The sequence below is a fragment of the Condylostylus longicornis genome, unplaced genomic scaffold (assembly GCF_029603195.1).
Source record: "Condylostylus longicornis isolate FDR11 unplaced genomic scaffold, ASM2960319v2 ptg000004l, whole genome shotgun sequence".
Classification (NCBI taxonomy): Eukaryota; Metazoa; Arthropoda; class Insecta; order Diptera; family Dolichopodidae; genus Condylostylus; species Condylostylus longicornis.
In genome coordinates, this window is record NW_026577973.1 from 16,514,591 (window position 1) to 16,528,016 (window position 13,426).

At 24.9% G+C, this 13,426-nt stretch overlaps 1 protein-coding gene across 4 annotated transcripts in view; it reads left to right on the forward strand.

Moving 5' to 3' along the window:
* LOC129607922 (forkhead box protein O) overlaps positions 1–13,426 on the forward strand; it is a 114,670-nt gene that overhangs the window by 17,938 nt on the left and 83,306 nt on the right. For all 4 annotated transcript variants that reach the window (XM_055519185.1, XM_055519211.1, XM_055519202.1 and 1 more), the window contains exons 2-3: positions 3,980–4,614; positions 10,840–11,057. In XM_055519185.1, coding sequence (XP_055375160.1) covers positions 4,404–4,614; positions 10,840–11,057 — 429 coding nt within the window. In that variant the 5' untranslated portion in view covers positions 3,980–4,403. The remainder of the gene's footprint in view (positions 1–3,979; positions 4,615–10,839; positions 11,058–13,426) is intronic.

Here is a 13,426-nt window from a genome sequence, read left to right on the forward strand (position 1 = left end):
ATGTTTAATACCTATGATAATATATGTAACTATAAATATGCAAAGTATGCAATGTAGAGTTAAAGAGAATATAATAAACGATAAAATTAATAAAATACAATTTCAAATATTGAGGAATATATTATGATTCTTTTTGGCGTGAGAGTTTGTAAAGCGATTTGGTTAACTTTTAGTTTTCAGTAGTGTTGACTGCCGAATTTAGTGCCTTTGTGTTATATTTATAATTTGGGAACGTGTAAATCGTATATTATACGTATTATGTAAATAAATATATGAATATGTGTGAGTGTAGCGTATACATGTACGTATGTGTAAATTATACATTAGATCATATAGTTATATACAAATGTATTTATAGTAAGTTATATTGTTTATTTGAAAATATGCAAATTATCTAAATTTATATATTGAATAAAATTATCTTTTCAATTCAAGTGATACGTGGAATAGAATTTTTTGACACAAATTTTGTTAAATCGTAATATGCACATAATAATATTAACTAGTGCTAATAATACGACTTTCAATAAAATTAATTTATCCTGTTCTTGTGAATAGTTTTCAATAAAGAATTGAATAAGTTTAGAACAGTTTAATAAAAATTAGGCAGATCTCTTTTATTTGTAAATATTTTAAAAATTTATTATTTATAATGATAATCTTACTTGAATAATTTTTTGAAGGACGTTTAAAAACTTGTTCGAAAATTTCATATTTCAAAATTATTGTTTCCATTTTTGGTTTTCAGAAAAATTTTCGAATATTAATTTTATTATGCAAGATAGTTTATAAAATATAGTACGTATGTGAAAGTTTAATAATAAAGATTCAATCAAGCACAATATGGCTATGAAAAATGTGTTAAGAGCTTCAATACGTATTTCATGTATTGGATCATTCTGAAACTTGTACATTTTAATTTAGTAAACAATATTAGTGTTTGAATAAATAAACAAATGAATAAGGTTCAAACACAATCAAAATTTGCAGAACTCTATGCCTACACACATTTCATTTGAAGAATTTTTGAAGTGAAACTAAAGTATAATGTAGAAAAGCTTTTAGATGTTACTAATACAATGTCATTTCCACTTTTATTTTTAATTTTTAGTAAGAGCTATGAAGAGCAAAAAAACACATGGGAAATAAATATATTTTTTTTTGTTGAGTAGGATACAAATTTAAATTATTTTTAAATTCTAATGTGTGTGTTTGACCATGTCAATTAAATGTATGGAATATACCTTGTATATATTTAGTGATAATGATAACCGCTTCCATTTCATTCTTGATATATTTTATACTCATACTTTCATATCTAGGTTGTACATATGTACATATATACAATATGTATATTATACTTTTATGTATTTATAAGTGAATAAACTATATATTTTAATTTTATATATGCGATGAATTTTAACTAAGTATTTGTTCAAAGTTTAATTAATTAATTATGGTATTAATAAAGTATTTTAAGATTAGGGTATATGCAATGTACACAAACGTTATATTTCAAAAGTAAATAAAAATATTAAATGAAATCTTTATTCTAGAATTTTTTTATGTTTATATGAAAAAATATACTTTGTGATTTTTGGATAAAAATAAATCAGAAATTTAATTCAGAAATAATATTTAAAATCTTTATTCAATTAATACAAAAATAATTACGATAATTTCAGTATGAGCAATGAATACATAGGTTAAGATTAACTATTTTTAATAGATTTAAATACAAAATGTATAGTTATGTGTACATACATACGTAATCTATCTAATAAATAATTTTTTCAATTTAATACATAGGAGGTTATTTAATTTTAGAATAGAATTTTAAGAAATGCGTGAATTTATTTAATTATGATATGATTGACTGGCTTAACATATTTTCTTATTTCTAGAAAAAATTTTTGCTTTTTTGTTTCATTCTTTCAATTATCAAATTTTTGTACTTTGAACTAAGTACAAACGAACCGAATCGAAGTAAAACATAATAAATGTAGTATACAGTAGATTCGCTCTAATATGAACTAATTAATATCATATAGATTATATAACTGAAAGAAGTATTAAAAAATTTCTGTGAGATTAATTATTGCAATTTTTACTCGGTTAATTTTCTAATATATCAAAAATAGTTATTATTCATTACTTACATACATAATAGCAAGTATGCAAGTAATGTGTTAAGAAATTGTGTAATAAGTATATAAGTAATGATTATAATACGTTTGTAGGTAATGTATTGTGTTCAAATTTTTATTTATTCATTAATATAATAGGGTAGTAAAAATAAAATAATTTTGAGTTTCATATAAATGAGCGTTCATGTATGAATATGCTTAAATAACTACGTGTTTACTGTATTATAACATAAAGTTTGAAACATAAGATTATTAATATGTAATTATTTAGTGAGTAAGGTCATCTTGTGTAGTTGAATTAAATGAATGGTAAAAATTTAGCGTGAAAAAATTATTGTTATGATTAGTGATCTTATATCTAATTGAAATATTTAAATTATTATATATGTGTAAATTATGTTGAAGCGTACTATGACTTTTGTAAGGAAAAAAATGCAAATAGTTTATATAATATATTAGAATTAGTAATGTAGGTACTAAGAATAGTTTGTTTGAATTACACTTGCTACTTGTGTACTTGGTGAAACATTTGTTAGATTTTATGCGTTAGCGACTCTATCAACTGAAACTAATAAATCTAGATAGTTATAGGATTATTTTATACTTTATAGTTTTATTTTATACTTTAAATAAAGAACTTAAATAACAGAGTACAAATTACAAGAACATAGGTACAAACTTACATATTAATATTGTGGATTTTGCTAAGTTTTTTTTAAACGCACCTCGTTTGTGGCAATTAACTGAAATTAGAATTCGACAATACACTTTATTTTTAAATTAAAAACTTTTTTACTTTTAGTTTGTAAAACTTATGAAGTATCTATTATTATGAAGTATCTATTAGCATTCATAATTTTTTATAAGAAAGCTTGAAAGTAAAGCTTCAATTTTGAAGGTTTGAATATTTGAAATAAGTATTTGAAAATTGTAAGGAAATTTTCAAAATTGTATAAAGTAATACAAAAATATATGAGAGTATGCATGTAGGTGTAACAGCACTTTTTTTCTTAATATTTTAAATATAGCACCTTTTGACCTTATACTGATCTCTAAAACAATAGATATATGTATATATGCATACATTTTAACATGTATGTACATTGTGTACAATGACTACCGTATATAAATTGTAAATTTTTTTCTCGGCTTATTGCCTTTATTATTGAAAAGGAAAGAGGAAGAAAAGAATATAATATGCGTAGATTTATTTAAAAAAAGCACATACATAAATACATATATGAATTTGTGCTACACACGAAAGCGAACAGCATATCCACAGGATGTGCGAACTTCATATTTTATAGAAGAAAAAATCACTGCAGTTAATGAAATAAATTACACTACTGAAATATCTAATCTAAAATTTTTAAAAATTGGTTTACTGTGTATACAGTTGGTTGTGAGTTTTGTCATTAGTAATTTTTTTAATGATTTTTGGTCAAGTTACCGAAATTAAACTAATACCGTATACATACGTATATCAATTTCAATGAAGAATACATAGGAATTTAAAATAATATACAAATTCGGTACCGATCATTTGAGTCTGTTAGTTCATAAGAAATTAAAATTAGCTTAAATTAATGCTAGACTAACATTTTGTCAATTACTAATTTTTTTTTTTCATAAATTCATGAGAAAATATACCAAATGTACAATTATTCTGAGCTATTTGATTCTCCATATTTTTTGACGAAATTGCAGCGTATAACGAATTGTCAATAATATTTAATTTCCATATGCATATTTGATACTTATTTAATATTAACATTTTAAAAAATTTGCACATAGTTTAATATTTAATAAATATTTATATCGTAATATTTCAGAAACATCTATGAACTTTGGTAAAACTGTGTTAAATACCTTATTGTAAAGTGTAAAATACAAACAGTGTTTTTAGACAATGTGAAAAAATATGATAATTACTTGAAAAACAACTTTTTAAAGTAAAATAATTACATAAGTTAATTGTTTTATTCATATTTGGGAATTAATTTTATATTAATCTAAAAATTCCAAGATTTAAGCAATTAATTCAAATTAATTAAAATAAATAAGAATTAATTTTATTTCAACATCGAAAGTGATTCATAAATTTTTTAATTTTTATTAAGTTTGAAATTTTTGCATAAACCTATTAAATAAACTTAAAATACATTTTAAATCAAATAATACACAAAAAAAATTAAAGTGAATTTAAAATAAAATTGAAAATACTCAACAAAATATTATTTTATATATAAATAAATTATGGATCCATATAATAATGATTGGCAAACACCACCAAGGCCATCTGATGAGTCATTGCAAATGGATTTGGTAGCTGAATTACAGGAAGGTAGTTTTGAGCCAATATCAAGAGCACGTTCCAATACATGGCCATTACCAAGGCCAGAAAATTTTGTTGAACCAAATGAAGATCCAGAAAGTACAAAAGCAAGTAATCAACAATTGACAGCTGGTAAGTTTTTTCAATGTTAATTTTATTTTAAACAATTTGTTTTTTCAATTTTAAAACACAACCCGGTGTCCAAGTTTAGATTGTACTTATAAAATTTCAAAATTTATTAAATTTTGAGCACAATTTATCCCAACTTTTGACATATGTACAAACATATGTCAAAGATGACATATGTACAAACATACACATTTATATTATTATTAATTATATAATTATGCAAAGTTAACAGTTACCCTACATGAAACGTGACACAACCTAAATCTGAATTATTTTCAATCATTAAACAGAAAATCACTTAGTCCAAAAAAACTTCTCATTTCGCGCTAAATGATTTCTTATTTCTCTTCATATACGATTTTCTAAATTAGGTTTTTCACAACTTTTGCTGTAAGTTCAAATACAGAACACAGAAAAAAATTGTACTTAGCGCATTCAAAAACACTAAAATTTCTAATTTAATTGCACTCAAATTTCAGTAGGTATGCTTATTATGTAATCATATTTTAGTATTCTAAATAGCTTTATATAGTAATATGGCAGAAACTTAAATATTTCAAATGCAAGCACTCGATATTTAATGGTCTTTCGAATAATTTACAAAATAGTATAAGTATATTTTTTATTTTTGTAAAGATTTCGTTAGACGTATAGATGCACAAAAATTGAAAGGCGTATGTTCTTGGTGCTAGAGAACTTTCAAAAGTAGGGAAATTATTAGCTATAGGAATGCTATTCAATTTTGCGAGAAAAGAAGCCTTGACTTAAAAAATCTAGTAAATAAAAATTTAGCAATTCCTACTTAAAGGCTGAGACATTATTACTGTATTTTGACAGTCAAAGTCAAATTATAAATTATGATATTAAATATAAATTATGAACCATATATGCCAACAATCTTATTACATAAAAAGTTTAACAAAATTAAAAGTCTCGTTAATTTTTTCATATTCAGAAGAAAATTTTCAAACAATTGTAACGTATTGACAAACCTTAATTGGTTTGTCAATTTTCGGGCGATATAATGACTTCTTGAGAAAATGTTGTATAGGTTTCTTCCCAAAGTTACTTTAGTTATCAACTAAGCTGATGAACCTGAAATGTGCAAAATCTGAAACGCTAAATAAAATTCTGCATTTTTGAATTTTAAATATTTATCAGTTATTAAGCAGTTTTGTTTATTCACAAGGGCTCTTTAAATTTTTTTAATATGAAACATTTAAAAAAAAACTCAAAAAAAGCATTTTTAAAGAGAATTAAGATTAACCTTTATTAGATTTTTTTACCAATTAAAAGACACAAGAAGTTATTGTTGACGTTGTTTGATTTTGACTAGACTCCACGCTGAGAATTACTTTTATTGCTGACTGGAAAAAAAAAAATTCAATAAAAAGTATAATTAGCAAACCTGATGCAAATGCGCACTAGACTAGAATCTAATGCAAAGTAATTGCGAAAAGGCGCAATTTATTTAAAAACATTGATACGTATAATAAAATGAAAATGTTAAAATGTAAAGTAAAATAATTAAAAAAGCTAATTTGCAACACATGTAAAATTCTTAATTTAAACGTTACACAAAAATTTATATAAAGACACATTAATTGTGTCTTATTTATATTTTATATTATACTATATGATATACACTCAACTATAATTGATAAACAATGTATAAGTATAATGAAATTTGAATAATTTATTCTATTAAATGCGCATAAAATAATTTCAGGTTTCTTAAGATAAAATTTCAGATCATTTTCAATTTTTTTAAATTTTTTTTATTCTTAAATAAGTCTAAAAATACTTTAAATAATTTTTCAATACGCGCCATAGCTACCAATCTTATATCCAGTCACATATCACTATATATGCATATATATATACTTATATAATCTACAAATATATATATATATATATATATATATATATATATAATATATGTATATCGTGTATACAATAACCTGTTTCGATTAATTCAATATGACGTTTAATTTTTTCTTAGTGGGAGTTGGTTACTAATTTTCGCTTCTTACACAATATGATTTTCAATTAATTTTTCAATAATTTTCATATTTTTTTTTTATTATGTTATAATAAATTAGGAACAGTTCCAGAATTTTTGAATGAACAGGTATATATATATACATATGTACATATGCTTTTAATGCGCACTTTGTAAAAAATATTATATTACGTACACACATGCATACATCATATGAATATTTATGGATGCACAAAATTATTATAAATGCATTGACATGTAACTTGAGAATTAAGGTAAATTCTTTGCTTCAACGTATTTTGCTTTAAATGTTTTGAGTCAATCTTATTTTTCGTCCGAATTGTCATTGTTCAACGGATATTATGTACACACATACATATGCGTACCAAAAAAAATTTAAGTTTTTTGAAAATAAGGAAAATTTTGCAAAATAATGGCATAAGTATTCCAGAAAATTTCAGAAGAATTTTTATTTTCTCTTGTTTCGAGAGTTGTGATAAAAAATTTAATTTGGACTTTAGTTAAAACAACAATAAAAACAAAAAAAAACAAAAATTCAAATAGTTTGCTATGTATAGTAGAAAACGGCAACATTTTAATTTTACTTTGATATTAAAATTAATTTACATGCATTATGTACATATACGGAGTGACCAAAACATAATGAATAGTTATACTTGAATATAAAATAATGATAGCTACACTTGAGTAAAATAAAATATTCAGAGAAAAGGATAGTGATCTTAAAATACTATCGAGAAATTACGTACGAAGAGCCCTTGTAAGATGAGCAAGCATATCTACATAACAATATGTACACATATAAAATTTAATATCCTTGCCATTATTACTCAAATGCCAGAACAACACATTGTATCGTGTCCTAATTGTTATTAACATATTGTCATTATCAAAAAATTTTATGAGGTCAACACATAAACGACCGAGATGTGTTTTACCTAGTTTAGTGAAAGTGTTGCAGAAGATTATGAAAATGCGTTTTAAGCACTTCTTTACAATTTTAAGGACAAGTAAACTTTTAGTTAACTTATCCAAAAAAGTGTAAATTTGGTTCTTAGTAGAATTTCGCTTTGTTCAAGTTCACAAGTTAGTTTCGGCAAGAACTAGTACTCAAATATCAAATTTTAAGAAATTTCATATATCAAAATGTATAATTGACCTTCAGTTCGGGTTTCGAGCACTGATCTTTCCAAAATATTAATTGTTGGTTAATGTTTTAACATCCCGAACTTAAATATTAAATTTCAAGGAAATTGATTGATTATTTCTCTTTATATGCGCAAAAATGTAAAATCGGCCTACAGAAAAATTCAATTCCCGAGGCCTGACATATTCCAAAAGTTGATCCATCCGTGACATAGTTCAAATAGTCCGATCTTTAGATATTTACACACAGACAGAAAGACCAACCTTATTGTATCCCTATCATATGCAATGCGGTCGGTAAAAATTAATGTAAATTAACCGAAAAATCGTTTTCTAGTTACAAAATATTTTTGGGTATTTTGTTTAAGGTAAGCCGTTTTAAAAATTTAATAAATTATTTTTAATTTTTTTAAGGTATACATATACATACCAATGTTCCTATATGCTTCAACTAAATTCATAAATTTTATATACATACATACATTCATATATCTACATACGAATGTGTATGTGTATTCAAGAAGAAATATATTCACGCTATGAATAGAATTTTTTGTTTGGCAAATTAAAAGAAAAAAAAAATAAATAAATTTCTTTTGGTTTCAAATTTTCCTGATTTTCAGTATTTAAAATGAACAAAAACAAAAATCGCACAAGAAAAAAATTTCACGTTAAAGAATTTTCGCTCATCTATACATGTTTTATTTCATTCATAGTGCACCTTGCGCTAGCGAAATTGAAAGTTATAAACACAAAATAAAAAAGAAATTAAAATAGAAAAAAAAAAGACGCGCGTTAGAGTGATACAATCTTTGGTATTTTGGCGAACATCCAAGGAATAAAATTGTTTTTTTTTTTTTTTTTACTTTTTGATGTTCATCACATGTGAGGGAAGCCTCATTAAAATACAGGGTCGTATGAAAATTTCACTTTTTATTTTATTGTATAAAATTAAGCATGTATGGAATTGGAACCCTATAAAACCCTTTTATCTTTAATCATTTTGTAATTTTTGTGGTTATTCAGTTTAAAAACTGTTTGAATCATTATTAAAAATCGAGTAGAATATTTTGTAAGGTAATTTGAAAGTTTAATGAAACTAATTTTTCTAGCTAAAGAATTGCAATGTATGTAAAGCGTTTCGTAAGGTTCTAATTACTTGGATATCAATTATTCTACTAAAGAACTCAAAAAATTAAATATAAAATTGTAGGAAACCGATTTGGGTATTATCATAATTAGTTTTCAGTAAATTTCTCGGATTTGATTTATATCAAAAGCTAATTAACTAATTTTGCCTATAAAAAAATTTTGCTTTGAAATTTTCATAATGTATGCACATACATACATAATACGTTAGAATTTTGTCAAAATATCATCAAAAATATACAAGTGGTCCCAAATAAAAGTAAATTTTACGATTCGCATTATTCATGTGGACAAGTTTATCTCAATTCATATACATACATACATACATTTGTATTTGTACATATTAGCAAATAGCATTCGAAATAAATGATCTTTCTATAAGATCAAAACTATTCTTAATAGCATTTTAAATGATTTAGCCATAGAAATTTAATGGTGCCACTTAAATGATTAGATAAATTAACATTTTATGTAAACTCTGTACTTAAAGAAACCATTGGTTAGTTGCCTCAACATTAAATTTAAATTAAAACAACATTTTTTTTTTAACTTTTTCGTAAAATCAACTAAAAACAGGAATCTCTGCTTTTAATTTAAATTTATCGTTTCTGAATTTTTTGTTGTTTTCTATTTTTAGTCAAAAGCAAGAAATAGGTGTTCTGAAATAGAAATAACAAATCAAAAAGATTATTCCTTTTTGTTGCTTTTATTATCTTTTTTATTTAAATTTTTACAATTTTTATATTATACTTTTTATTTCTGTGACCAAACGTCTTGTCTTTTTGTTCGATTCGTTCACGATGATGATGAGTCTGAGTAGGTGCAAAATGATTACTTTAAAAATTTTTTTAAATTTATAATTTTTAGGAATGTACATGTGTGTTAGCTGTATAGAAAAAGCAAAAACAGAACATAACAAAAAAAAGATGAACACGCCAGATTTTCTTAAACTATTTTGTTTTCTTTCGCCTTGTATTAGTTATTATGTATGAACAAGCGCATATTGTATAATGATTATATTTTGTTATTTCAAGTACATGCCAGTTCATCTCAAGTACATTTTATAATTATAATATTTCAGAATTTCTAAAAGCATCTTTAGATTGTGCCAATTTGACTTATTCGAAAAGTTGGCAAAGCTTTGGGTAAATTAACAAAAATGCTTAACTAAAAATGTTTATGTGTTTGTTACATAATATATGTGTATGTATACATTACGAGTAATGAACATTTGCTACAATCTGTACTAAGCGCAAAGAACTAAAGAGAAAAGCTTACTTTAAAAGCAACTTCCAGAAAACTTACAAATCTTAAAATTTTAACTTGTTCTCAGGTCGATTCTTAGTATCTTCTTCCTGTTATACAAACTTTCAGAATTAACAATAAATTATTGTTTTCTAATCAGGGTACATACAAACATTCATATACAGATATATTTTGATCGATAATATTGTTGATCGTATTCAAAAACCGACAAATTTTTAGTGAGTTCCGTTAATATGCTCCGTTAAATTAGCCTGGATTAAATTCTCTAGAATCATTAAAATTATCTGGCCAAATGGACTGGAAAAACAAGTAAAAACGTTTTAATCGGTATTAACCGAATGAATTATACCCTGCATTTTTCATTGTTGTATCGTTTAGTGGTACTTGCCTCTTTCGTTTTTGAGTTATCCTGCAGAACTTTAACGCAGAAATAATAATTCACTATGGACGTGTCTATATGTTCTTACACAGTGTAAAATTCAGATGCAGGGTATAACAAGACTATTGCATTGTTGTATTCGGAAAACAGTTTGAGTAAGAACGCAATATTTTGATTTGTTAAGATTTAGTCGCGATAAATTAATAAATTTTTCAATGCAACTAAGTATATACATTTATTTATTTATAATATATTTTACTTATAGATGGACAATCAGCTACTGCACAAAATTCTGGTTCAGCTAAAAAGAATTCATCAAGACGTAATGCTTGGGGAAATTTATCGTATGCTGATCTTATTACTCATGCAATCGGATCTGCTACCGATAAACGCTTAACACTTAGTCAAATATATGAATGGATGGTGCAAAATGTTCCTTATTTTAAGGATAAAGGTGATACAAATAGCAGTGCTGGATGGAAGGTAATTTCCAATTTTTTATTATACTGCTGACTCTAAAAGATCTAAATTTACTGCTGATCTAAATTTAACCTAAAACTTGGAACCTTTAAACTAGCACACCACTTAAAAAAAAACGAAAATTTTGAATACCGAGGATTTCTAATTTTTTTTTAATTAACAAATATTTTTTTTATTTTTTTACAATAAATGCAAGAGTCTTTTTGTCCTTTTTTTGTTTTCACTTTTCAATTTTGTAAACATCGTTTTAATGATTATTTTTTCTATATTTTTAAAGTGTCAACGAAAGTTGCCTGTTAGTTCCGTTACAGTTTTACACTCAAAAGATAATTGATGTAAGTTTTCTCTGAAAAAATTAATACATTCCATTCCGTTATAGCATAAAAAACAAGTATGTCAAGCGTACATTATGCATGTATATTTCCACATATGTATGTATATACGTCTACTGTAAATATGTACATATGTTTTAACATAAAAATATCAAAAAATTTAGTGAGACGATAAAACCTAATTAAAAATGTTGGTGCACTTGATTTAAAATCAACTGATCATAACCGGTTTAATGTAATATTGAAACAATACGCTTTTATTGCGCTTTTATTTAATGCATATACATGCACAAAGTATGCGCGTCAAACAAACGCCTCTCAACTAACTAAACTGAGACAAATGAAAAAAACTTTTGGAAAGGCACTTCCATATTTTTCAACGAATAAATTATTTAGCTATGAATGTTTAAGGAGAAAATATTTTACTAATTATAATTTTATGCCACTTACTACAAAACTTTTCCTAAAAAATTATGGTTCTTTGTCTTTAATCAATAATGTTTTATAATTCTGTAAAAACTGAGCAGGCAGGAACAATGAGCATTAAGAAACCATTGCTCATTAAAAATTTTGAGACACCAAATAAGTTAAGCAACAAAATGAAGTGCTTCAACATATCTCTTAGGTTTCTTCACAATTTATTTTAAAAGTTAAAAGAGATTGTCGGGAAAAGTAAGGAAGTATAAGAAGGCATACTCGTATATTATCCCGTAGCTCAATTCATAGCAGTTTAATCAAAAACGGCTGCGGTGCTTTTCAAATTATATCATTGGAATTTATATTATTTCAATAGTAAAACATTTTATAAATTATTCCTTTACTATTTTATAAATAAATTTTCTGTAAAAACTCTATTCGTTTTGTTAAAAATTCGAAATGCGAGGATTTGTCTCAAGCTTTTAAATACCGAGGTGTCTGCGTAAATCTTTATAGCACACGTTTATAAAGATAAAAGAAATGTATGTATGTATTTGTGTAGAAGTTTTATGGAATTAATAAAATTAAGTTACTATTTAATGGAACTAGCTAAAGCAGTCACGGAAAGTTATATTAAAAAAAATTGTATTTAAATGTAGGAAATATTTGCAGGTTTTACATTAAGATGGAACTATAAAATTACAATTTATAAAAATGGTATTAACTGAAAATATGCATGAATGTGAATACGCGCATTATACATATTAATATTTTAAGCAACTATACGTGGTGAAAAGGAAAAAAGCAGAATACATAATTAAAATATTACACGAAGAATATTTTACGTACATTTTTATAGTGTACTAAAAAAGCCTGGGATAAGTTGTCAAGTTAGCTTCATATAAATATACATATATATTGATATAATTATTGAAAATAATGTTTACCAATATACATTAAGAAAAACCAATATAACACATTCAATAAGTGCGATCGAAGATTTTTAAAATTAAAAGTTTGTTTAAGAAATAATTTTTATGTTCCGTTGTATGTATAACATAGGCTTTATACATACGAGTATGTACCGTGGTATGATCAAATTATTCTCCAACTTGTGAAGCAATATTTAAAATATTTATACTTGAAGTTGTGAAGCAGTTACTAAATAAATTATTGTTGAAATTATCAGGCAACTATTGTTGTTTTAAAGCAGCTATTCTATTGTTTGTGTAAATATTTACGCAACCAAATTATTGTCCGCGCTACAAAAGTCGCTTATATAAATTTTTTTTTTGGTTTTTATGATATGACTATACCTTAACCGAACTCAAATTAGATAGGATTTGAACCATAACTTGTATAAGCAATTTGTGAAGATTTCGGTGGCCTCTGCGATTTTGAGTTACCACGATAGGGGAATAGACAAACGGACAGAAATGGCTGAATTTGGAAATTTGACATAACGTCGTCATATACTTGTTTCATTTTATAACAGTTTTGTCGACGATAAGGTAGTTATAAAAAATTGTAGGAATAAAACGGTTAAAAACAAGTTTTACCATTTTTTTTTTAAATCGTGTGTTTTTTGTAATCATTTGTAAAATCGAATTGTATTCGTGACTT